The sequence below is a fragment of the Microtus pennsylvanicus genome, chromosome 18 (assembly GCF_037038515.1).
Source record: "Microtus pennsylvanicus isolate mMicPen1 chromosome 18, mMicPen1.hap1, whole genome shotgun sequence".
Classification (NCBI taxonomy): Eukaryota; Metazoa; Chordata; class Mammalia; order Rodentia; family Cricetidae; genus Microtus; species Microtus pennsylvanicus.
Genome location: NC_134596.1, coordinates 16,857,463 through 16,881,987, shown reverse-complemented (window position 1 = coordinate 16,881,987; position 24,525 = coordinate 16,857,463). Strand labels below are relative to the sequence as shown.

The following is a 24,525-nucleotide window of genomic DNA, read 5'->3' as shown; positions in this document are numbered from 1 at the left end:
TCCCACTGTATGAACAGATCACACTCACCTGCTCACCCCACTCGGTGTCCCACTGTATGAACAGATCACACTCATCTGCTCAGCTAACTCGGTTCCCACTGTATGAACAGATCACACTCATCTGCTCAGCTCACTTGGTTCCCACTGTATGAACAGATCACACTCATCTGCTCAGCTCACTCGGTTCCCACTGTATGAACAGATCACACTCACCTGCTCAGCTCACTCGGTTCCCACTGTATGAACAGATCACACTCATCTGCTCAGCTCACTGGGTGTACCGCTGTATAAACAGATCACACTCACCTGCTCACACCACTCGGTTCCCACTGTATGAACAGATCACACTCACCTGCTCAGCTCACTCGGTTCCCACTGTATGAACAGATCACACTCACCTGCTCAGCTCACTCGGTTCCCACTGTATGAACAGATCACACTCATCTGCTCAGCTCACTCGGTTCCCACTGTATGAACAGATCACACTCCATCTGCTCAGCTCACTGGGTTCCCACTGTATGAACAGATCACACTCATCTGCTCAGCTCACTTGGTTCCCACTGTATGAACAGATCACACTCCATCTGCTCAGCTCACTGGGTTCCCACTGTATGAACAGATCACACTCATCTGCTCAGCTCACTGGGTTCCCACTGTATGAACAGATCACACTCATCTGCTCAGCTCACTCGGTTCCCACTGTATGAACAGATCACACTCCATCTGCTCAGCTCACTGGGTATATTGCTGTATAAACAGATCACGCTCATCTGCTCACCTTCTGAGGAGCACTGGAGATGTTTTCCATGTTTGACCATTAGGAAAAGAATCATTACATACACTGACACATGCTCTTTGTGCAAACGGAAGCTATTGTTACCAGTTGCAGAAAAGTAAGTGTGTAGGTGAAACTGCTGTGTGGTGTTTGGCGAGTGCATGGTTAACTGTACACATGACTGAGCATTGTTCTCTGGAGTGGATGCTGTGTATCCTCCTTCCATGTCCACTGTTCACATCTACCTCAACTCTGCATATTGTCTTGTAGAGACATCTGTCTCTATGTGAAATATAGCCCTTGGCAGGTTTTACATTTGTGGCAGCTTGAATAAGAAGGGCCCCACAGGCTCATATATTTGAATGCTTAGTTACCAGCAGGTGGCTCTATTTGAGAAGGATTAGGAGGTGTGGCCCTGTGGGAGGAAGTGTGTAACTGAAGGTGGCTTTGATGTTCTTAAAAGCCCATACCAGGGCCAGTGTCTCTCTGTCTGTCTATGAATCAGGATGTAGAACTCTTAGCTCCTCCAGCACCATGTCTATTTGCATGCTGCCATGCTCCCGGCCATGATGATAATGGACCAATGCTCTGAAACTGTAAGCAAGCCCCAGTTAAATGCTTCTTTTTATAAGACTTGCCTTGGTCCTGGTGTCTCTTTACAGCAACAGAATACTGACCAAGACACCATTTACATCATTTATTCCAAAATTATTTTATGCTGTTTAAAAAACTCAATGTATCTAGTCTTTTCCAAATGAAAGATCTTAGAAGTGTATGTTCATAAAAGAGAAACATCTTTCAAAGTGTACTTTAAAGATGCAGAAGTCCAAGGAGCGTATTGGAGAGTACCAAAATGCTACCACCGTATTCTCGAAAATCACACATTATGAGGCCATCAGAAATTTATGAATAGCTTATTTGGGCCTCTACCAGATACTGGTGGGTTTAAGGTTTGCTAATTTAAAACTCAAGACAGTTTAAACAGGCCTTATCTTGCAGGTCTTTGAGGGTCCTCTATGTCAGCTCAGTAGCTGCTTCCTCTTATGTGAGTTACCAACTCAAGTTCCATCTGCTCCAAAACTCATTGTAGAATTTACTCATGTTTTTTTTTTTAATGCAGACATCTCTTGTTTGCTTTTTAACTTAAAAAGGTAACTTTATTGTCCATTTAGGATTCAGAAAACATACAGAATGTGAAGTCGTTTAAAAATGTCTCACAACTTATGGATTTTAGCATATGACCTTCCACTCACATGACTTTACACATCAGGGATAATACTATGCCTGCACTTTGGGACCCTTATTTTTCCTACTCCATGTCACAGAGAAGTTTTCATGTCAATGAATGTAGCTATACATTTGAAGCAAGCAAACTTGTCTGCTCTACCCAGGGCTAGTGATGGCAGGGGTAGTGAAGGAGACCTGCAGCTGTCACTTCACTGAACCATACAGTCCCTCACTACAGTCTAAAATTTGTCCTTACACCCACAGATGAGTAGAGTTCTTAACTCTTATCAAGGAAATTTGCTCTTTGCAACAAATGGTGATCATTATTGAAAACCACAACCAATCAAAAATGCAGAGTCACAGCCCCAGTGGACACACCTACAGGACAACTCCCTTAGCAGTCCAGGGGGTGGGAAGTCTAAGAGCTAGAGGACAAGGCTTGCTGTGAAATTGTGTCTTCTAGTAATGACAGAAGCTACACCCGTAAAGTCTCACTGACAGGACGGACTAAACGAGCTGAACAAGGACAGCACCAACAGATGCACTAACGTGGGCCGAGGAAGACCACAAAGCCTCAAGCCTACAAAAAGAACCACAGACAACTAAAAATGCTGACAACTGGAGACACAGTCTTCCCAGGAGAGCACACCACTGGTTATCCAATACCAATGGTCAGTGCTGAAAAATATTTGCGCATATAACATTCTACTGACTGAGCAGGTTGTATTTATGTATTGACAAATACATATATATGTATGTATATAAAATACGTATATATATAATTAATGAAAAAGAGATCACGAATTTGAAAGAGAACATGGGAGAGTTTGGAGTGAGGAAAGGGATGAGGGAAATGATGTAATTATATTATAATCTCAAAAAATGAAAGTAGTAATAAAAACAAAAAAGGAAAAGATACTGAACACTTCAGGCCACTGGTCCTCCGGTCTCTGTTACAACTACTTAATCCTGCCATTGTAAGAAAAGAGCAACCACCTAGCATCTTGCATGTAAATTAATGACTGTGGCTGGCTGGGTGGCTATAAAACTTACTAACAAACCAGACTGTGAGCTAGAGTTCACCCGAAGCCATAGTTTACCATCGTCTGCCACATGCCCTTCCGTGGAACAACTGCACAAATCCATTTCACAAACACACTGCAACTTAATCCCCAATAAGACAGCTAGTTCTTCCCAAATCTTCATTAGTATTAAAGAATATGGTGGGAATTACTTGAGATACATGTTGTTGAGATTGTTTGATTCCCCTTTTAGATCCTTTTAGCTAAGATCTGGGATCTGAGTCATACACTACACTCATTGCACGTGAAATATATCCCTCAGCTGCTTTCCTGCAAGACCACACAGCTTCATTCTTGGGCCCAGTGTGACAGCACCACTCCCTCAGGTCCTGAGCAATGTCATGTTTTGTCAGTCTCCATGGAAAAGGCCATTGCCTATTTATATTGACATTTTATTTTAGAAGAAGCCACTATGTTTACATGTTATATTTTTATTTGTTCTTTTGTAAATTGTTTTGTATATGACACCTATTTTCCTTTAAGAAATATATTAGCGTATATTCAGAGTATAAAATGATGAACTTAAATACAGTGGCTCTCCCTCCACATGGGCATTAGATTATTTACTGATTGTGAGCAACTTACAAGTGGCTACACCTTTTTTCCCTCCAGTGCTGAGGATTGGACCCGGGGCCCAGTGCATGTGAGGCAGGACTACCATGGAATAACCCCCAGCCCACATCACGACATCTTTATATTTCCGTGTCTGATCGCCTCTCCGGAACAGGAGTCTCTACGCTATTCTGGTTACCCCTGAATTTATAACGTTTCTCCTGGTCTCCGGACTGACTTCGGCCTGCTTTGCGGCCACAGTTGCCGCATGGGTGTGTCTCATCAGCAGGCAGATTCCCAAAGCCATAGCCATAACCTGTGATCATCTGTGTTCTCCTTTCTTCTCCAGGTCCTTGCTCCTTACCCAGTCCTCGATCAGAAATCTGTCAGTGTCAAAACTGACAAAGGAAGATACTAAAAAAATGCTCTTTCCGTACGTCACCAGATAATGTGAACTAGCAAACATAAGTTGCTCATTGTAATTCACATAAGGAGAGAGTAGGGAGTGGGAACGGGAGAGACTTCCCTGTGGAAGTGAAGGCAGAAGATGGGATTCCGGTGGGGAATCCTTCACTGCACAAACCGAAACCCCTAGGGCAGGCAGCAGGATGGGAAATTCAGGGGGTTGAGGAGCCTCAGGCGCAGTTTCCTCCATGGTAAGAGCTCTGCAGCTTAATCTTCCTTTAGGGGAGAGAGGGGCCAGAGGTGGGTGGAGACATTCGGGTAGCCTTTCACATCTGGGTAAGTCTAGGGTGTGGCCTTCATTTAAGAGGCACAGGAAAAGATGCTTTGAGATAGGGATTGAAACACTTGGCACAGTTCTGCAGAGCTGGATCCATGGCATGATGCCATCTCTCCTGGTTCCTTAGTCACAGGGTGGAACTTGACACACCCCTGTGACCTGGGAGCTCGGGGAGCCCCACAGCCTGCCTGGCAAACTTGCAGAGCCCCTTTCAAATAAGAAGCAGCCTTGAGTATGCTCTCGGAGAGCTGAGCAGTGGGTGGAGAGGAGGGGCCTAAGGCGGAGTTCTGGAGCCTGTGAGATGCTGGTCAGAGGTCACAGATTTCAGGGTGCATCTTCACCCTGCTGGGCCCCAGTGACTCTGTGAAATGAAAACTCCTTGCCCCCCTCATCTTGGAGTTACAGCACTGACCTGATGCCTTGAGAAGGGCTCAGCACACAGTGGGCTCTCAAAACATGGCAATTAAAGCCAATTTTCTCACTGCCCTTCTGACTTCAACTGCTCCCTGAGCCTTCCTCTCCTAAACAAGAGGCCCAACAATTAGAGCAGCCCCATCTCTGAGCAGCAGAACTGGATAGACTCTGGAGGGAGGCACCTGAGAGTGGAGATCAGGCCAGGAGGAGGGCGGAGTGGGATGTGCCTTCTGCATATCCTCTGTAGGAGGACAGAGGACATGGAGGGGAAGGCACTGTGAGTCTGGCCTTGGTCTGTAATTCTTCAGGACCTCACAAAAGGATGGTCCAGTGTCACTTTGTGCTGCTTCTCTGCTCAGAGAATATGAAGGAAGACCACCACAGTGTTGTCCTCCACGACAGTCTCCTGACATGCGCGCAGACACGTATGATGCTGTTTGCCCACTTGCCAAGTTTTTTGTTCCTGCTTTATAGCACCCTGGTGGAGTGTTTCTTTACATGGGTCGGGTGGCAAGGGACTGTCAGGCTCCTGAGTTCCTAGACACAGAGTACTTTACTCATTACAATTTCTAAAGCTGCTGTCGTGGATCTGACTGCCGGGCCCTGCCGTTTTTCTGGATTTGGTCTGCCTCTTCTCCTCACTCTTTTCGCCAATAGAGTCGACACAGTTTGAACGGCTCACAATTGTGGTATAAGAGTAGCTGGTTTTGCCAACACCACCCGTAAGTTGTTTCTATTTTCCAAATTTCGGATTGTAGGTGTCAGGTGCTTTGTTGCTGTGTTTTTCTTGCTAATAGGGAGTAAGAATTCTGTGTTCTTATAAGGCCAGTGGCTGGATCTGGAGACGAAGCCATGCTCGGCATGTTTGGCATGTCTTGGGTTTCTGGGTAATGATTCAGATGAAGACAACGTGATAGACACTCAGTGAAGACAAACCCTTCACCATCCGGTTCGGTGACTGTAATGGAAAGGTGTGTACTGGGCAGTGGGTTACAGCTCAGTGGGAGAGAGCTTGCCTGGGTCCAGCTCGCCATTCAACCCCAGTTCTGCCTGGAAACAGATTTCTGCTCTGTATTCCAAAGGCCCTTCTTCAGCTGTTTCTGGTTGTAGTTCTTTTAAGTGTGTGTGTGTGTTGTACATACACATGTGCATGTTTTCATGCATGTGGAGTTTGAGGTTGGTGCTGGGTGTCTTCCTCAATCACTCTTCTCTCTACTTATGGAGGCAGGGTATCTCATCACACCCAGCTTGTCAATCACTCTTCTCTCTACTTATGGAGGCAGGGTATCTCACCGGACCCAGCTTGTCAAGGGAGCCTCTGCCTCTCCTGTTGAGATTACGGGCAGTCCCACATGCCTGCCTTGTTTTTCTGGTCTTACTGTGTTCAGGTGCTGGATGTTCCAAACTGCTCATCACACTTACAGGACTACTTTACCCACGGAACATTCCCCCAGCTCCTGTTTGCTCCCTCATCACATACTGTCAGGATGGGGTCTAAGTGCTGCAACGATCACATAAGAAACAAAGAACTGGAAAAAAAAACTATTCTCAATAAATGTCTTCTATACATAACACATGGCCTGGCCACATGCTGTGGTAGGGGAGCAATAAAAAATAATATAGGGTTATTAAATTGAAATATGGAAAATGGATTGACATATTTTTTGCAATTAATAACTATGTTGTGATTCTGTAAAAGAGTGTCCTAAGAAATGCATGCTGAAGGATTTAGGGCAAAAAGATTATGATATTTAGAACTTTCAAATGATTCCAGTGTGTGTGTGTATGTGTGTAAGGGGGGAGAAGAAATGGGAAAATAAATGGGGAAAACTGCCCACTGGTAAGGGGCAAATACAGGTTGCCCTGCTACATACTCCAAGAGGTTTCCAAGTGACAAATGAACGAAGGATTTGGACTAATTGTGAATAGGCTGGCCCTGGTCACTGTCCTTAAGAAAGCAGCAATAGAAGGCAACAGGGGACACAGCTGGTCAGGAGCTCCTTCTAAAGTGCTCTGCTGAAGTGGTCAGCAAGCACAGCTAACCACCCCCTCCAACACGCTAAAGTCTGGTCCCAGAGTGACATTTACAGTGGTGACTCAAGTACCCTGGGCTGCAGAAGAGCCTTGCTTCATCCACACAAGTCCCTTTGCTCTGTGGCAGCACCAGGCCATGAAGCTGACCTCAGCGCCACAGTAGCCTTGCTTCGCCTTTGGAAGAACCAGGCCCCAGCCTTCTGATGAAAAGATTCATGTGGCCTTGTCCTTATTTGTTGCTGATAAGGGCACCAACTAAGAGCACTTTCATGCTTTGTTTTTTTTTGTTTTTTAAGTCTTCTTTCTCCACTAACCCTTTCAAGCTGTTACATGGTCCCAGTGCCCATAACATCTCCTTTCATACATGGGTTTCAAACCCGGGGTACCATTTTCTTTCAAACTAGTGATGGCTGGATCATTAAAAGTTGAGATCTGAAATCCAGTGACCAGTAGGTGGTGAGGAAGAAAGGTGGCCGAGTGCACAGCAACTTATGGGAATAAGGAGACAGCATCATTATTGATGGACATATGAGAGACATAAGTCACTACTAAGAGTGTGTAAAACTATGAATAAAGTATGTATGTGTGTGGTGGGGGGAGCTACAAAGACCTCTGCTACTATTGGCCATCTCTCCCGCTTCCGGTACTCTGCCACACCTAGAATGGCAAGTTGAAGGAAAGGAACAGCAGCCATGTTGTCACCAGCAAACAGGCTGGAAGGACAGTAGCATCAGAGTGGCCTTTCTTACAGATCAGCCAGTCTAGAGGACATTAATACCAGCTCCTGTGACTTACAAGGGAGTCTGTCAGGGGCCAGGGAACATAGATAACATATCGATTAATTCCAATAAAATTGGGAGGGAGATGATACAGGGAAAGGGTATCCTGAGAGGACTTGGAGAAAGGTTTGAGGGGAAGAAATGATCCATGGTACACAGGTATTAAATCTCCAGAGAATAAACATAATTTTAAATATCATTATGTGTACACAATGGTTGGAAATACAATGTGAAAAAAAAACACTAGTCTGAGACTTAAACAGTTTTGGTAAAAACACAAACAAATGGGAGTTTCCAGGCAATGAAATAAAAGCAACTCTGCCAACGCTAATTTGGATTTCTGACTAATGAAACAGTATTTGGGAACCAACGAGGAGTCTGATTAAGGCCTAAATGAGGCGAGTCTAATTATTAGCCTCAAAAATGTTTGAAAACGATTTTCAGAAAAGTTGGCATCCATGGTTGCCAGTGCACTGCCACTCCTCCACATCTGGACAGCCCCTCCTGCCCTTCGCGCTGCATTCTCTTTGCTGACTGGCTTAGCTGTTGAGCTCTCTTCTCCAAGGCCAGCTGGAAAGACTCCTGAACTAAAGAACCAGGAGGGCTCTCAGCAACTGACTCATTTCTCATTGGGGGGTGGGTGTGAAGGCTATTTGGAGCTGCCTGGAAGCAGGCCGCTTCTTTCTGCTGCCTCAGCTCTGCCTCTAGTCTGTGCTGCCACACCTCAGCCTCCCGCAGCACTCTCTGATCAGACTCCAAGGAGAAAGACTCACTTGAGTCACACTCTTTACCTTCTCCTCTAGCAGGTTAACACCTCAAAATTGGGATTGCTGATTCCTCTTCCGTCACTGAGAATGAGCCACACTGGATCCTCAGACACAGCAGCAGGGATGGAGGTGAGCATAGAATTACAGAAAGGCAAGGGAAGTCACGTCAGGGGAAAGCAAACCTGCTTTTGGGAGATGATGGAAAAACCAGCGAGAAGGAAAGACAGATGGTAACTAATGGACTTCTGGCCATCTTCTCAAGCTTCCAGGTGAACTGTAGGCGACACAGCTCTGGCAGTTTTCTCTTACCCCGCGGTACCGCAGAATGTGCTGCAGAAGACAAAGGGCCTGGACACAGATGCTCCCCACAGCACCCCTAACACATGGCCAAGTCCTGAGGCAGGTTGTGAGTCACCTTCCAGCGGCATCTATTATCTGCACACTGCCCCATCCGTGGTGGATTCCCAAACAAGCTGTGACTGGGAAGACTTCCTGGAGACGTGAATCCACAGAGTTTGGGACAGGCCGATGGGACAACAGAAATGAAAATGTCTTCTTTGGCACTACCGTGATGATAGCAAAGCAAAGTCTATGGGGACTAAACTTGAGCTGGGCACTGCAGCTGGGAACAGCACTTTTTCTGAGTAAATGCTCTTCGTTACAACCACTAAGTTTTTCTCAAAGCTACTGTGAAGAGCTGTTCTCCAAAGCTCCGGGGGCTTCGTGCACTTTGTCTCAACTTCTGAACAATGGGAGTCGATGTCAGCAGGGAATATTGTCACCAGCAGAGCCATACAGTCCAGTCTGTCAGAACTGGTTTATTGCTGTTTAACGCCCTGAAGACGGTGAAGACAGTCTTTGCTGCCCTCTGCAACCCGTGGGTGAATCCAGTATCAAGATCAATAGGTCAAATGCTAGTAACTGATTAATCTAGAAATTTAAAAATGCCAGCAGGAGCAGGAACTCTCAAATCTAGAACCTTCAAAGTTACCATGCACTTAGCTTTTTGCTTATTAGATACCATGGCCTATAGTATCTATGGTGGCATCAAAAGCCAGGCCTTGCACCCTACTAGAGAAGCTTCTCGGACAGAGTTCTCTGAACCAAGGGCTTCCATGGAGTCAATACAGCTGCCCAGGCTTTAGAAACAGTATTACCAAGAAACAGTATAGTTTTCTTTCTTCAAATAGTGTTCCAACCTTGGGTGTGGCTCCAATGCACATTACATGTCAAGAAGTGACAGGATGTGACTTTGGATGTCACACTTCAAATGAGGAGGCCAATGGCAAGTGAAGGGGCCATCTGTAGGCCTTCAGACAAGAGCCCAGCTCAGGACCCAGACAATGACTGTGTCACCAGGTAGCTGGTCTTTCATGGATTTTTCAGCTGTAGTTACTGATAAACTACCTGGCCTCTTTCTGTAACCACATGAGAGACTCTAAGGAGAAATGACCTAAGGCCAGTCACTCATGAGAACCAGGAGAGGCAATGATGATTTACCAGTGATTTAAAGGATTGCCACAGCCGGCCTGTGGCTAAAATCTAGTCAAAGACATGTATTTTATTTCCAGCCTGTGGTCTAAGTATATCTTGATACAGTTTTAAGTAGTCGTGAAACAAAACAAAGAGAAGTATGCAACAAAGAAACAAAGACCATGTTGTTCCCCCTAAGTCTAAAATCCTTGCTCTCTCGGCCTTACCAGAACAAGTCTGCCCAGCACTGACTTACACCACTCAGTGTCCAGATAGGTTCCTGGGCACAAACACCTGTGTGCAGCAAGAGAAGCCTCTGGAACATGAGGAAAGGCACCAGGGAAAATGAAAGACTTTGCAGCACCACGGACTTCTCTGAAAAGCTCCATCAGCTGTTATCTGCAAGTCAGTGTTTATCCCCTCAGTAAGGCTGGAGGGCTGAGTGTGCCTCAGTGGTAGAGCTAGCCCATCCTACTTTGTTTGAGGAAGGCCATGATATGGGAACCGTAAAGATAATGCAGAAGCCAACAACTGATTTTCACAAACAAAAATGACAGTAATACATTTACCGAACACAAGGCATTTGTCTTTCTGGGTCGGGATTACCTCATTCAGTATAATTTTTTTTCCATTTTCATCCATTTCCCTGAAATTTTCAAAATTCCCATGTTCTTTATAGTTACATAAAATTCAATTATGTATGTGCCCTACGTTTTCATTATCCATTCATTGGCTGATGGACATCTGGGATGGTTCCATTGCTTGGCTGTTGTGAACAGAGATGTAATGAACAATGGCACGCTGAGTGTTTCTGTAGTAGGATAGAATCCTTAGGGTGCATACCCAGACTGAAAGACTTGGCCTTATAGTAGACCTAATTCTAATTTTTTTGTTTTGTTTTATTTTAGGCACTTCCATAGTGGCTGCACTAAATTGTGCCTCCACCAACAGTATAAAAGGGTCCCCTTTCCCCACATCTAGCACTGGTTGTCATTTGCATTCTTGACGATGGCCATTTTAATGGGATAAAATGAAATCTTAAAGTGATTTAAATCTGAATTTTCCTAGTGGTTAAGGGTACAGAGCAGAATCAAGTATTTCCAAGCCATTTGCAGTTCTTTTGAAAGCCATTTGTAGTCACACAGCCCAGTTTTTAATTGTGTTGTTCGTCTTATTTGAGTTTCGTATGCTTGTCTTGGAATATCTCAGGAGTCCAAGACACTAGAAAGGGAACAGTGAGGGGGAGGTTGTCTTAAACAGGAGATACGGGGTGGAGTGGGTTAGATGAGGGCACAGAAGGGGAATACTGGGAGTAGAGAGCTTCGAGCAGGAAGAGGGATGAGGGGTGGGGTGATGCAGGCATGGCAAGTATGAGAGTGAGAAGGTATGAGAAAAACACTTGCGACTGACTTTTTGGTAACCTGGTTAGAAAACTTTATAAAACTTCAGAAGACAGATGCCTTGCAAAGACTAGACAACGCAGGCCTAGAATCAATGGGCCATTAAACTAAAGCTCCAGTAGGAGTCATTGGTCAGGGAGGTTCCAAATTCCCCCAAACACTCCAGGTTCTAGTCATTGCTCCTGGTCACTCTTGAGAACTAGTTGGTAAGACCCTACTTCTATAGACAGCACACACCTTAGCTGCAAGATGTCGAGGAATCAAACTGAAATTGGGCTAGAAGATTCTTCCATACTGAATGGATCTCATGGTGCCAGATGCTACTATGAAGGTTGATGTGGGGATAAAGACATTGGTTGCCTAGTCCAACTCTATGAACTATAATTCCAACCTTCTAGGTAAGATGGACCCAGGGGTGTAATGGTCATGTGACTATTACAATGATAACCAACTGCTCTCTGATTGGATTTGGGGCTTGCTCTACAAGATGGAATCCATACCCATGGATGAAGAGGTCTTAGATCCTAGGCAGAGGGTATGGGAAACTTAACATGGCTGCTTAGCTGAGCTGACACAACATCAAACTATCTCCTAAGTATATACATATGCTTATGCCCAGAGTCAAAGGCTGTTCTCAGCCTTAAACAGAGAATCTGCTCCTTGAAGGGGAGAGAAATAAAGGCAAAGGCCTACAACTCTACAAAACAATAAAAGACAGTTGAGGGCTCAAGCCTAGGCATGACATATACACTATCCCTTAAGTCTCAGGGACCACTATGGAAGAGAGGGTGGAAAGGAAGTAAGAGCTGAATGTGGAAAGAGGGGCTGAAAATACCATCCTCACAGTGGCTATGCCTACTGGCATTGGGTCCACAGAGGTCAAGTCTTCCTCATAGTCAGTTATGGAGGGGGAAAGGGCCCCTGGGGCCCACTACACACTGCAGATTAATTGGCAACTGGAAGATTCTGTGAAGGGACATATGGCATCAATTGTGTACCCAACAGTGAGCCCACCAAGTTCAGGGAATTGGTTGTAAACTCAGGTCCATACAGCCCTGATAAAACTCTGGGAGACACCAGCTAAAAGAAACAAGGAGGTGAAAGAAGTTGATCTGAAGGAGCAGCGGAGAGGTGGAAAGGTATGGAAGGGGAGGATGGATGGAGCTCACTATGCACCAAAATGCATAGTGCACGAGCATAAAGTGAAAGAGCAGAATTTACTAACAACAAAAACAAAAAGTCTACCAAACAAGCAGTGTAAGAGGCATTCATTTGGTTTTAATTCTGGATTAAACTCTCAATTTTGAAATTCTCATTAATAATTCTAATAAAAATAGGCATCGGTTACTAAGTCTTTACTAGGTAGCAGGCAGTTTTCTAAAACTCTCGTGTGTAGTATCTCAGGTAAGCCTCTGGTTAACTCGTACTTCTATTTTACAGATGAGAAAATGAAGGCACAGAGATGCTCTAACCTGCCTCAAACCACACAGGTAGCTAAGTGTGGCATAGGATTTGATTCCGACCTGATTCCCATCCTTGAAATCAGGCACTGCACTGGTCCTCTGCTTTCCAGGAAATACTAATTCAAGACCCCTAGTCTACAGAATGCAGCTGGCTTCCTTGGCAAAGACGGCTCCAATGACCACTCTGGCCATACCTCCCTGGATGCCGGTCAGTGCTTGCTGTCCATCTACCTACGGAAGAGGCAGGGAACTGGAGTCTCCAGTTGTTTCTGCATTCTCCTATTGAGAGGAGTAACAGCTTCCAGGCTTGCTCTAAACTAAGGTTATTTCTAGGCTTTTTGTTCCAGGCCCTCTGAGGCTTCCCCATGTTTAGACTTGTTTCTGCCAGTCAACACGTGGGGAATTATGACTGTTGAGGACGGACTGCCATGGGAGATAGCACACCGGTGAGCACCTCAAGTCACACCATGGCACTCAGAGGGCAGCTGCAACTGCTACAGCACAGAACACTCCTTTCTGCTAGAGGCCCAGGGTCCGGCCATTGGCTTTCACTGACTGACCAGAAAAGCTGCTGACCACAAAAAGAAACCCACATTCCTGAGGCAGGATGGAGAGTGATGGCTGGTGCTCACCCACTGAAGCTCCCTCTGCGACAGTTCCATGTTTTAGATTATTGTTTTAGCTATTTATAAAAACATAAGCTATAACATTTTGTTTTTATACTAAAGCTATAAAAATGGTCCTATCACATTGTCTGTCCAGCTGAGTTTGGCAGAAATCACGGAAAGAATGGAAAGAGGAGGGGACGGGGCTGTGACATCACAAGGTAGGACAGGGCACCTGTCTACTCACCAGAATGGGAAGATGATGAATCGACTGATGAAGAAGACAACGGAGAAGATGAGGAAGAGGACATTGCAGGTCTGCTTCCATCCAGCATAGGAGAACATCTTAGCAGACTGAAAGTGAAACTGTCGTCAGTTAAAATGCCCGTGGAATGGATTTTAAAAATCATTGAATGCAGACATGTTTGGAAGCAACCTGGGGAAGGTCTGGGTTGTGGATAGGGACATAGATTCAATGAGATTAGCCATAAAGATAACCCTTAAGAGTAGAGGAAAGCCCTGTGCCCCAGTGTTTGAAAATCTCTATAATAGAATGCCTTAAAAAGATATACAAGGGCCACATCTTTCTAAACACTAGAAGTCAGCACAATGACTCCTAGCGTGCATTTTACATCTCGCTGTCTTTGAGAGGGGAGCTGGAGAAAGCCTGGACAGGAGCGCAACATGAGCTTGGCTAGAACGCTGCAGCTAACAGAGCAATAAGGATGCTCTGTTATGCTCTCTCATGAAACCCAAGGATGATGATGAAATGGAAGCTGAGGTACAGGTAGGAAGGAGGTCCTGGCGTACAGGCCACCTAATTAGGGAGTATGGAGTATGGTAGTTTGGATGGGAGATGTCCCCCATAGGCACATGTGTTTGAAAGCTTGACCATCAGTTAGGGGCATTATTTGGGGATGTTACAGAGCCTTTAGGAGATCTAGCCTTGCTGAAGGCTCTCTCTCTCTCTCTCTCTCTCTCTCTCTCTCTCTCTCTCTCTCTCTCTCTCGTTTTCTGTGTTTTTGTGTGTTGAGATGTAATCTCAGTTTCCTGCACCTGCTGCTGTGTCTTCTCTACCATATGGCTATGTAACCATCTAGAACCACATACCGTGAACTCATTAAATGGCTCTTGGTCATGGTATTTTATCATGCCATCAGAGACATCACTAACACAAGGGAGCATGACTTAGACTTGGAAGGTTCAGAAATTACATCCTGAACCAGTGTCCTAAAGAGTAGGGGTTGGGTAAGAGGCAAAGCCCAGAGTCTTGGAACGACTATATTCAAGGTCAGAAGCCAGACCAAGGTGGGAATTTGGATATGTGCACAGGTATCAGAATCACTGTGTGCCAACTCTGGATGGCAAAATGGTACTGTTGGGCATAAATACCTTTAACACTTTCTGGACTGGGTAATGAAGAACCAGATGGTAGCCCCATATCAATGCTAAGTATCAATCAGGATACATAAAAATGTTGGGTTCTGGGTCTGAATTTGGACATGGAGAATAACAAAGGACCAGCAAGAGGCCAAGAGAAGGCAACAAACAGGGCAGATATAAGAAAAAACTGTAGGTGTTGAGGCTACCTATCTTGCAGCTTCCAACTCAGGGAGAGTCTACTCAAGCAAAAGTGGTGCCAGGTCTGGGTTCAGTTAGAGCTCGAGGGAGAAAGCAAACGTGATGACTACTCAGAGAAACCACTGGTCATACGTCCGTGGGAGGACACCAGAAAGAGGCGCCTGTCACCAGCACACAGGGCTGTCTCTACCCCCGGCTATTGCTGGAAGGTACTAGCCTTGTGTCTGAGCCTTGTGTAGATCATGACTTGTGGATCGAGAATGATTCATGACTAGTAACAATGTGAGACCGCACTGATATGTTAACCACGAAAGGACCTCTAAGTCTGACATGCCATTTTTTTTCTGTGTTTTACCCAAGGACTTGGAAAATTTTCAAACAGTAATGAGCTAAACCTTATAATATACCATAAGGGACTGACATGGCTTCTCATGTTACAGCTGGGGCTAGGAAACAAAACAATAAGTAATTTGCCCATGTCTCTTAGGGAATTATGCTATGTGTATGAGAAGTAGAGGGAAGGCTGGGAAAACTAAGCATCCAGACCCAGCTTTAACATCTCGCTTTCCCTTAAAAACACAATGGAAGTGTTTTAATGCTGGACACACACCAACACTGAGCAAATGAGTGTTCAGAAGCAAGACATGCATGCGTAATTCTTAACTCAGACCTAACGTAGCCTTCCTTTCTACCCAAGGCCACTGGGATGAGATCAGAGAAAGGGGTGCTTGTGGCAGAGGTGGCTGTGTTCAGAAAGCGGCATGACACAACCTGGACCAGGCCTGCTCTGCTGAGCTGCCTCGAGACATGTGACAGCCTACCAGCACTCTGGCTAAAAATACTTCACAGACGCCAGTTGCTTTGACATGACTTCAACTGACTCCTGGTTACTTCTTAAATAGGGTTGGACCAACTACCTTCTAGTCCGCGGGCTAAAGCTAGTCAGACATTAAGAATGGTTCTTATATTTTAAAATGTGCATAAAAACAAAGAAAAAAAGAAAAAATATATGGCATAAATCACACAAAGCCCACAAAACAAGATTTTCTCTCTGGTCCTTTATCAAAAGCTGGCAGAGCTCCAATCTGGAAGGATGAAATTCTATTAACTTTAATTTCTTCCATATCAACCCATATTCAATTATTAGCACTCCAAGGAGCAACCCCGAGTGTAAAGTAGTTTAGCATTGTTTTCCTTGGATTCATTATAAATGAGCACACTCACGTGAGTCAGCCACTGTCCTGGGAAAGGCTGCTGTAGCTACAGCAGGAGATTATTCGAGCACACCCCACACCAAGAGAAGCTGATGCGAACAGCGAGGTGGAGGAACAGCCCCGCCATGCCTTTTTTCCTCATAGTTTGTATGATGTAGAAATAGGAAGGATTTTTGTCTCAGTGTTCCCCACTTTAAAACACTCTAAGCCCTCTTTATCCCTTACAAGAGGAATGCAGTTTTCCAAACATCAGTTGGCATTCCCTAAAGCAAGAGGGACTGGAGGCATTCAACAGGCAGCCAGCCACTGGCTCAAGTAGCAGAGGGAGCTGTCCAACTCTGAGGATCCAGAAAGCAAAAATTTCCAAGTTTTGCCTCTATAAACCTTGACCTGGTTTCTCATGTGAGTATCTCATATCACTCCCCGGGTGGGCAGTGGCATGCAGCTGCCAGGAGCACAGCCCCACAGACCAGCCTCTCACTCACACAGCACAGACTGCAAAACAGACACCAGGAGGCTTCATCCCGAAGGGTCTTGGAGCCTGTACCTTTTTAGATTTGGGGGTATTTTCAGGACAGAGGGCTCTGCCAAATCACTCACAGATAATTCTTTCTGTGAGCACTTAGTGAAAAGCAGGCCATGGCACTGCTATTATTTTCTAAATGGCAGCCATTTACCTCCAGCCAAATGTCAGACACATCGTGCACAAGCATCACGAGGGTCCCACTGCGGATGTAATTAGCACACCAGGAGAAGCTCATCAGACTAATGGCAGCCAGGTGGTGGATGACATGAGCAAGGAAATCCTACATAATGAGAGAAAATGGAAGCCATTAACAAAAGTGGTTATTTCCCAGTGACTGGAAGAGAGAATAATAATGGTACCAGTAACTTACATCTGCCTGTTTTGACATTTAGCATGATAGACATATGTGTATATATGTATTGTGTATCTATGTATGTATGCATGTGTATATATATATGTATGTATGTATATATGTATGCATGCACTGAACATTTGTCATTTGACTGTAACTTCTGACACTCTTTCCATGGCTCCATACACTATATTCTCACTATATTCTTAGATTCCGTGAGGTTTTTTTTTTCTTGAAGATATCTGTGGGCCACAATGTGCCCACTAGAAATGGCTACACCAGCCTTCAACTCAAAGAGCACTTAATCAAGACAGCTCCATTTAACCTAATATTTAGCAGATCTTAACTTCGTTTATTAAACAAACATTTCTGCATGCTGGAATTCGACACTGGGTTAGTATATGAAGACCTGAGGCACAATAGTCTTTTTGATTCGCTTTGCTGAGAAAATCTTGTGGCTGCATTGAGGGTCTCTCATGACAACTGGCCTAGTGATGCAGTAAGCTAGACAGCCCTGAAATGTATCACTTTGTGACATGAAGAATACCTGTGACTCAGTTTCCCTGCAAATAAAGCAAAGCTTTGTGTGCTTAAAACAAGAGTTTTCATAGGATGGCTAAGGAAATTAAGGGGTAGGCAGTCGTTGCAAGTTCTTTAAAAACATTAGAAAAGGATTGTATAAAGTGGTTTGCCATCAAAAAGATGTGGTGTGGAGGTAAAGTCCTCACATAACAAGGTTTTCCTGTGTGAGGGGACGCTGCCCTCCCAGGCAAAGAAAACAGAAAGGAGAACTATCTTCTTATTGATCAGGAATACAGCTTCAAACATAAAGCTTTTTGCTATAGGCATTTATCAGGACATAAAAGCATGAGGATATGAATTGGTCTATGCACTATCGAAAGCAAGAATAGCCAATGAGTTGAGCTAACTATACACAAAATACATTTTACAGGTAGAATAAGAGGCAAAGGAATGAAAAAGAAGAAAGGAAAAAAAGTTTTGTGAACACATCACTTACCTTTCTCTTGATATCAGAGCCGAGGCTAAACAGCAGTGACCAATAAAAACTCATCTCCAAAATGTAGTACCAGTACTGGGATGGCAGCAGAGGCTGAGGAGAAGGGGGACATTCAGTCCTCTAAATGCGACCTCACAAACACCATGTTTTCATTTTCTGAGACCCATTTATATTCCACAAAATGGCAGGAAGCTGCAATGACTTCAATTCCCCAGAGGAATCACTGATAAATTGTCAAGGTGTTTAATTCCTGAAAGGCTAGAGAAGCATTCTAAACCAAATTAAGTGTTTTGACTAAAATGTTTTAAAAATGCTATCGATATGACTGCCTAATTTTAGCTTAATGTGAGTAATATTAGATACGCAATTGTTTAAGGACTCTAAAATTGTCTTCTGAATAAAAGTAACTAAATTTCTACTGCTAAAATTGTTCTTAGCACTGTTATGGTAGGGAATAACTTGAGACTCTGAGGCAAATTGAGACTTGAGGTGTGTTATTCAGTGTGATGGACGATTATCAAGTGCACCCATTGAATGCAGCCTTTTAATATCTGCGGCCTTACATGGTCTCCTCCCACAATGACTGGGGCTTTAATCCTGGTACTTGGCCAATGGGACAGTTGCCAATGTAACACAAACAGAGCCTTCATGAGCCCTGTATAAGAAAGCTGAGCTATCATACCAAAGAGGCCACAAAAAAACCATTCAAGTGCCAGCTGATAAAATCATGAGTATGACCACCAACTGACTTGGAATGTATGAATGATCTCAGCTGAAACCACATGGAACAGATCTGCTTCCCTTAGCCTAGGCAGGCCCAATTGCCAACCCAAATCATGAGTCACCAATGGCTGGCACTTTACAGCACTAGCCTTGAGGATAGTTGTTATGCATCAGAGATAACGGTGCTCTTGGGAAGAGCAGATGGGCTAGCATTGATAGGACAAGGTTATGGCCTGTGTGATGAAGAAGACTTCTTTCTGAGGCTTTCCTGTCCCCTTTTCTGGTGTCTCATTTCATTATTTTTATTATCTGCTTTATGTGTATGGATGTTTTGTCTGCATGTATGTACAGACCACATGTGTGTCTGGAAGAGGACACTGGATCCCCTGGAACTGAGATGTGGATAGTTGAATGTGACCATGTGGGTGATAAGGCGCAAACCTTGTCTTCTTGGAAGAACAGCCAGTGCTCCGAACCACCGAGCACTCTTTCCAGCTCACTTTCTGATTCTTGTTTGTTCGTTTGTTTGTTTATGCTAAGGCTAACATGCTAAAAAAAAGACTAATTTTAACCTGTTACTTTGGAAATGGAGTCAGAGGATTACAAATTTAAGGACAACCTGGGTATGTGCTGAGTGTAAGGCCAGCCTGAGCTCCCTAATGAGAGTCGGACACAAAAACAAAACCAACCAACCAATAGACAACAAACAAAGAAACAAAATACCCCACACTGAGATCTGGGGCAGATTAATGTGGTGCCGAAGTCAGGGAGAGGCCACGCTAGGGAGTACATACCTGCTTGGGATAGTCACGCCAAACCTCCCAGAGGTCATATGCCCAAGGTTTCTAAAAAAAAAAGAGGATCCCAGAGAGGAGACACAGCTGTCAGTCAAACACTTGTTTCAGCAGCAAATACATCTCTTTGTGGTGTTGTTTCCTGTCACATACACTCACTCGTGTGTTTCCTCTTGCACAGACTCACCTGGATTTACTATTGTAATTCACTTGTGTTTATTGTTGCACAGACTCTCTTGTGTTTCCGTTGCACACTCTCCTGTGTTTCCTGTTGCACAGACTCTCTTGTGTTTCCTGTTGCACAGACTCACTACTGTATATTATTACAAGACTCTCTTGTGTTTATTGTTGCACAGATCCACGTGTGTGTTTCCTGTTGCACACTCGAGGTGTTCCCTATTGTTCTGACTCTTGTGAAGATCCCGTTTCTGCTGTTGCATCTCTCCCCTGTGGCATTGGTTCACTTTCCTACACAATACTGTGAATCTCACTACTTACAGTGAATCTGGGGTCAATAACAGGACTGCCTTGATGAAGGAACTCTTTTGAACAAACAAATATGATAGAAAAATAATTTCTGGATCAGTTACTATATCTGTAGCTTGAGTCAGACAGTAGCAAATGCCTATAATCTCAGCACTTGGGATGCTGAGAGGGGAGATTACAAGTTTATAGCTGTCATGGGCTATATAGTGAGTGATAGCCCAGCCTCAGATACATATTGAGAACCTGTCTCAAAAAAGAGACAAAAATGAACAAGCACATAATAAACAAACAAACAAATAAATAAATAAATGAAAAGGCAAAAATACCTTGGGCAGCTACAGCAATAAAGCATCAGGAGGCCTATTCTGGGCCCTGCTCATACTCGGCAAGGGTCCTGCCACTGAGCCTGAGAAACATCTTGACTCTATAGAGACATTTCTTAAACTGCTGAACTCTGGAGTGTTAAGTTCTAAAGAACTGTGGATGAAGTTCCGGGGTGGGGTGAAAGGCAATTTACTTTGACCCATCTGTATGGCTGACCCACTAACTAGAACTTCAGTGATTATTAAAAGTTGCAATGTTGTGGCTCACAGCCTAATTTTGATTTATCTTGAGGCATTGTTGGCCCCATTAATGGCCATTTATTATCCACCTCTATTTGTGACTTACCATCTTTATGGCTTTTAGGCAAATTATTTGGAATATACAAACAGACCACTAGCTTCTACCATCCAAAGGTTAAAAGCATTGCCTTATGGCACCCAGATGTGCAGCTGGGGATACCCCGCTTTGCTCTGACCTGTTTGTCTGGAGTTTCCATGTATTTGAAAGGTGTTTCATTATCATTTGCCTTGTTCTGTTACTATAAAACTTCAGGAAACCATCCACACTGGAACAGGGCATCTAGGATCACCTGTATCTGTGTTCCTGGTCACGGTCACTTTTATTTTTTTTTATTTTTTTTTATTTTTTTAAATATTTATTTATTTACTTATTATGTATACAATGTTCTGTCTGTGTGTATGCCTGCAGGCCAGAAGAGGATACCAGACCCCATTACAGATGGTTGTGAGCCACCATGTGGTTGCTGGGAGTTGAACTCAGGACCTCTGGAAGAGCAGTCAGTGCTCTTAACTTCTGAGCCATCTCTCCAGCCCCTCACGGTCACTTTTACTTGGCTCCAGAACAAACTCTCTTTCTCTCTCTCATCCTTTTTGAGGTTAGAGCTTTGCATTGACAGAATTCATAGGCAAAAATAGTTTAAATGAAAGGCGAATTCCAAAGATATGAAAATGACAACTTACATCATAAAGAAATGCAACTCCAGCCACAGTTATCATTAAGTAAAATGTAAACCGCCAGCTGCCAAAAGAAAGAAAAGGCTTCACTCCTCTGCAACAGTGATTGACATGTGAGGGGAAGGGACTCTGGTACAACAGGCTTGGAAGAACATATATCCTAGAGTATAAGTTCACCCTGGCTGTCAGTTCATCCTAAGCCCATATGGAAGAACCCTAACAGTGGAAAGAACAATGCTGTGCACATTATAATACCTGATCTCAAATTATTCTCCAGGGCCACCGCTGTAAAAGCACCATGAGACTCTCTCAAGACCAGACATATGAGAGTGTCACACATAAAGACAACTACTCTTTGGCAAAGATGTCAAAACTACACATTGGAAAAAAGACAGCCCCATAGTAAATGATACTGAGGAAACAAGATAGCCACATTTAGGGATTAATATGATTTATATTTCTCACCCTATACAAAAGTCAACACAAAATTATCAACCATATTAATGTGAAACCCAAAACTTTAAGACTCTTAGAGGCAAATGTATGTAAAAAAAAAAACCTTCAAGATATAACATAGGCAAGGACTTTCTTGAGTGGACTTGATAGCTCAGGCCACTAATAGAAATGAGAACTGATAAATGAGACAATGTGAAATTAAAGAGTTTCTATACAGAGAGAAACAATTAACACAGGGGAGAGACAGCTGAGGGAATGCCAACTACACCAGACAGATGACATAATTATAAAGTAAACATAATAAAAGAAAGAAAGATAGAAAAAAGAGAAAGAAAAGGAATCCCCTCCCACGAATCAAGTATCAAATCCAGAAAGCTATTGGTCGTCCTCTGACTCATGGGAGGGAATTCGCTCCCTGCTCTGTAAATCTAATCAAAGGCCTGTGGCTGGAGGAGGGGCACAGGTCCTAGGGAAAAATCTACTACTGTTGCTTTACTGAATGGACAGGTTATAAAATGCCCTCCAAATATTTATGTCTACATCCATAGTTTAGTGCTGTTCTCAGGATTGGCAAGAAGACTTTCTTTTTGCAGTGGCCAGCAGTTCATTCCAGCCACTAAGTGATTGCTGCGTGTTCTCAGCCCTAACTGGGACATCTCGATCAACCCCTGCCACAAGGCTCAGAGGAGGCTGAAAGACGGTAAGACCCAGAGGTCAGGGAGGAGTGCTGGGAAATACTGTCTTCTTGCTTAGACACAGCCGCTGTACAAATTAACTCATAGCAGCACAGCAACAATGAGCAAGATCGAACTGGCCAACATTACCACATGGATGGAAGAGAGGCTCGTGAGCCCCACCCCCAGCAGAAGAACCTGTTTGCAGATGACAGCTTCTGGAGAAGCATCACTTATCTTCAGAGGTATGGCCACTGGTAGGTTACCCAAGCTCGGGTGCGCCCACACACCTGTGGGCAGTGCTCATTGCGCTCAGAGGCTCGGTGCAATAAAGACGGAGACATAAAGGTGGGAAGATGGGAGGGAGATGTTGGGAGAGGTTGGACATGAAGGTGGGAAGATGGGAGGGAGATGTGTTGGGAGAGGTTGGACATGAAGGTGGGAAGATGGGAGGGAGATGTGTTGGGAGAGGTTGGGAGAGGAGAGGAAGAGTTGATGGTGAGTATGATCAAATACTTTATATATGTGTATGAAATTCTGAGTGACATGCACTAGGATGGATTCTCACACCCCTGATCCTACATATTAAGAGAGCACACATGGGAGAAAGTCTTGAGACTTTCTAACCTCAGTCCTAGAAAGGAGAAACACCAGTTAAGTCATGTTCATGGCTCAGGCCAAGCACATAATGTCTGTATAGGCACTGGGTTCACCTTAGAGTGTGGGGGTCTCGTCCTCCCAGAAGAGGAGAGGGGAAACAAGGACAGTTAAGAGAACATCTTTCTCTACATTTAAAAAGAACTTTCTGAATAACAAATGTTTTTTAATGTTATTTAACAGTGTACACTGTTTACAATGGATTTCAAACCTTGGGGTTTCTAGGCAGCCATTCACTGTACATTTTGCACTAACTTTGGGTGTTGGACTTCTTGTAAGATTGCACGTGTTTCAGTTATTTAATGAAACCATTCAAATAAACCAAACTTGCTTTTGTTGGAAAGTAAGGAATGCAATTGGACCCTTCCTTCCCTCCAATGCCAGTGTGCTCTCGGCCATGATCACAACACCCTTGGTTATGATGGCATCACACAAGCTGCCCATCCTCCTCCTTACCAAGATTCCCGGAATTTCTTCATCCTGCATGGCCTGTCTTGATTCCGTCGACTCCTAAACCATCTCTCAACCTGGCGCTCTGTCAAGTTACACTTTTTTGCCAGTCCATAAACATCATTCTGAAAAAAGATGAAAAGCATAAACAAACGATAGACAGTAGAGGGCCAGCAATGCATCAGCAGGACGGGCAGGACACGGAGGAAGAAGGAAAGCCTTCACGGGCACACTCCTCCTGGTACATGAGTGCACGCACTAGTGTGCATGAACACACACACACACACACACACACACACAACCGTAAGAACTAAGGCAAAGAACCGTCAGATGTTAAGCAGTTGAGGAACAGTGAGACTAAATGGCAAAAGCTTGTAGACTAGAGCAGACAGGCACAAGACCATGAGCCAGGGAATTTATTTCTATTGCTTATGAAACCACATTCATGTACACAGATCCCCAAGCCAAGCCAAGCAGACAGAAAACAGAAAATATGAGGATTCTAGCTTGCTGAGTACTAAGACCAACCAGCTATACGTTAGTAGCAATCCATATGTTTGACCTGTATATATGAGCTCACTAAGATTCATTTAGGGCCTCTTAGGTACCAGGTAGAGTAGTAGAGTTTAAAATGTTAATCATCAAATATGATTTCCTACAAAGACACAGAAGCTTGCCTGAGAGTTTCTAGGACTTGTGCAAGATGTGAAAATAGTAGCCACGTGCAACAAGACCTGGGCTAGTGGGCTTCCTGCTACCTCACTCCGTGCTTTTGGTAGTCACAGATGAGCCAAGAAAACCCAGCAGGTGTTGGTTATCTGCTTTCACAATCAACCTGATACACAGCCTATTTCAAAATAATCCAAACTATTTCCAGCCATTTAAAATAATGATTATAAAGTATAATAATGATGATTGCTTCTCCTCTGGGAAGCAGAAGTCTTACAGGCTATGTCTTAAAATAGGAAAAGCAAAGGTGACAA

At 44.1% G+C, this 24,525-nt stretch overlaps 1 protein-coding gene across 1 annotated transcript in view; it reads right to left on the bottom strand.

Moving 5' to 3' along the window:
- The window catches only part of Cers3 (ceramide synthase 3), a 67,496-nt gene that overhangs the window by 28,344 nt on the left and 14,627 nt on the right, over nucleotides 1-24,525 (bottom strand). Inside the window, exons 3-8 of the mRNA XM_075952455.1 lie at nucleotides 23,549-23,667; nucleotides 21,312-21,369; nucleotides 19,522-19,572; nucleotides 18,005-18,097; nucleotides 16,786-16,914; nucleotides 13,561-13,667 (exon numbers count right to left, since the gene is read on the bottom strand). Of these exons, the coding sequence (XP_075808570.1) occupies nucleotides 13,561-13,667; nucleotides 16,786-16,914; nucleotides 18,005-18,097; nucleotides 19,522-19,572; nucleotides 21,312-21,369; nucleotides 23,549-23,667 (557 nt within the window). The remainder of the gene's footprint in view (nucleotides 1-13,560; nucleotides 13,668-16,785; nucleotides 16,915-18,004; nucleotides 18,098-19,521; nucleotides 19,573-21,311; nucleotides 21,370-23,548; nucleotides 23,668-24,525) is intronic.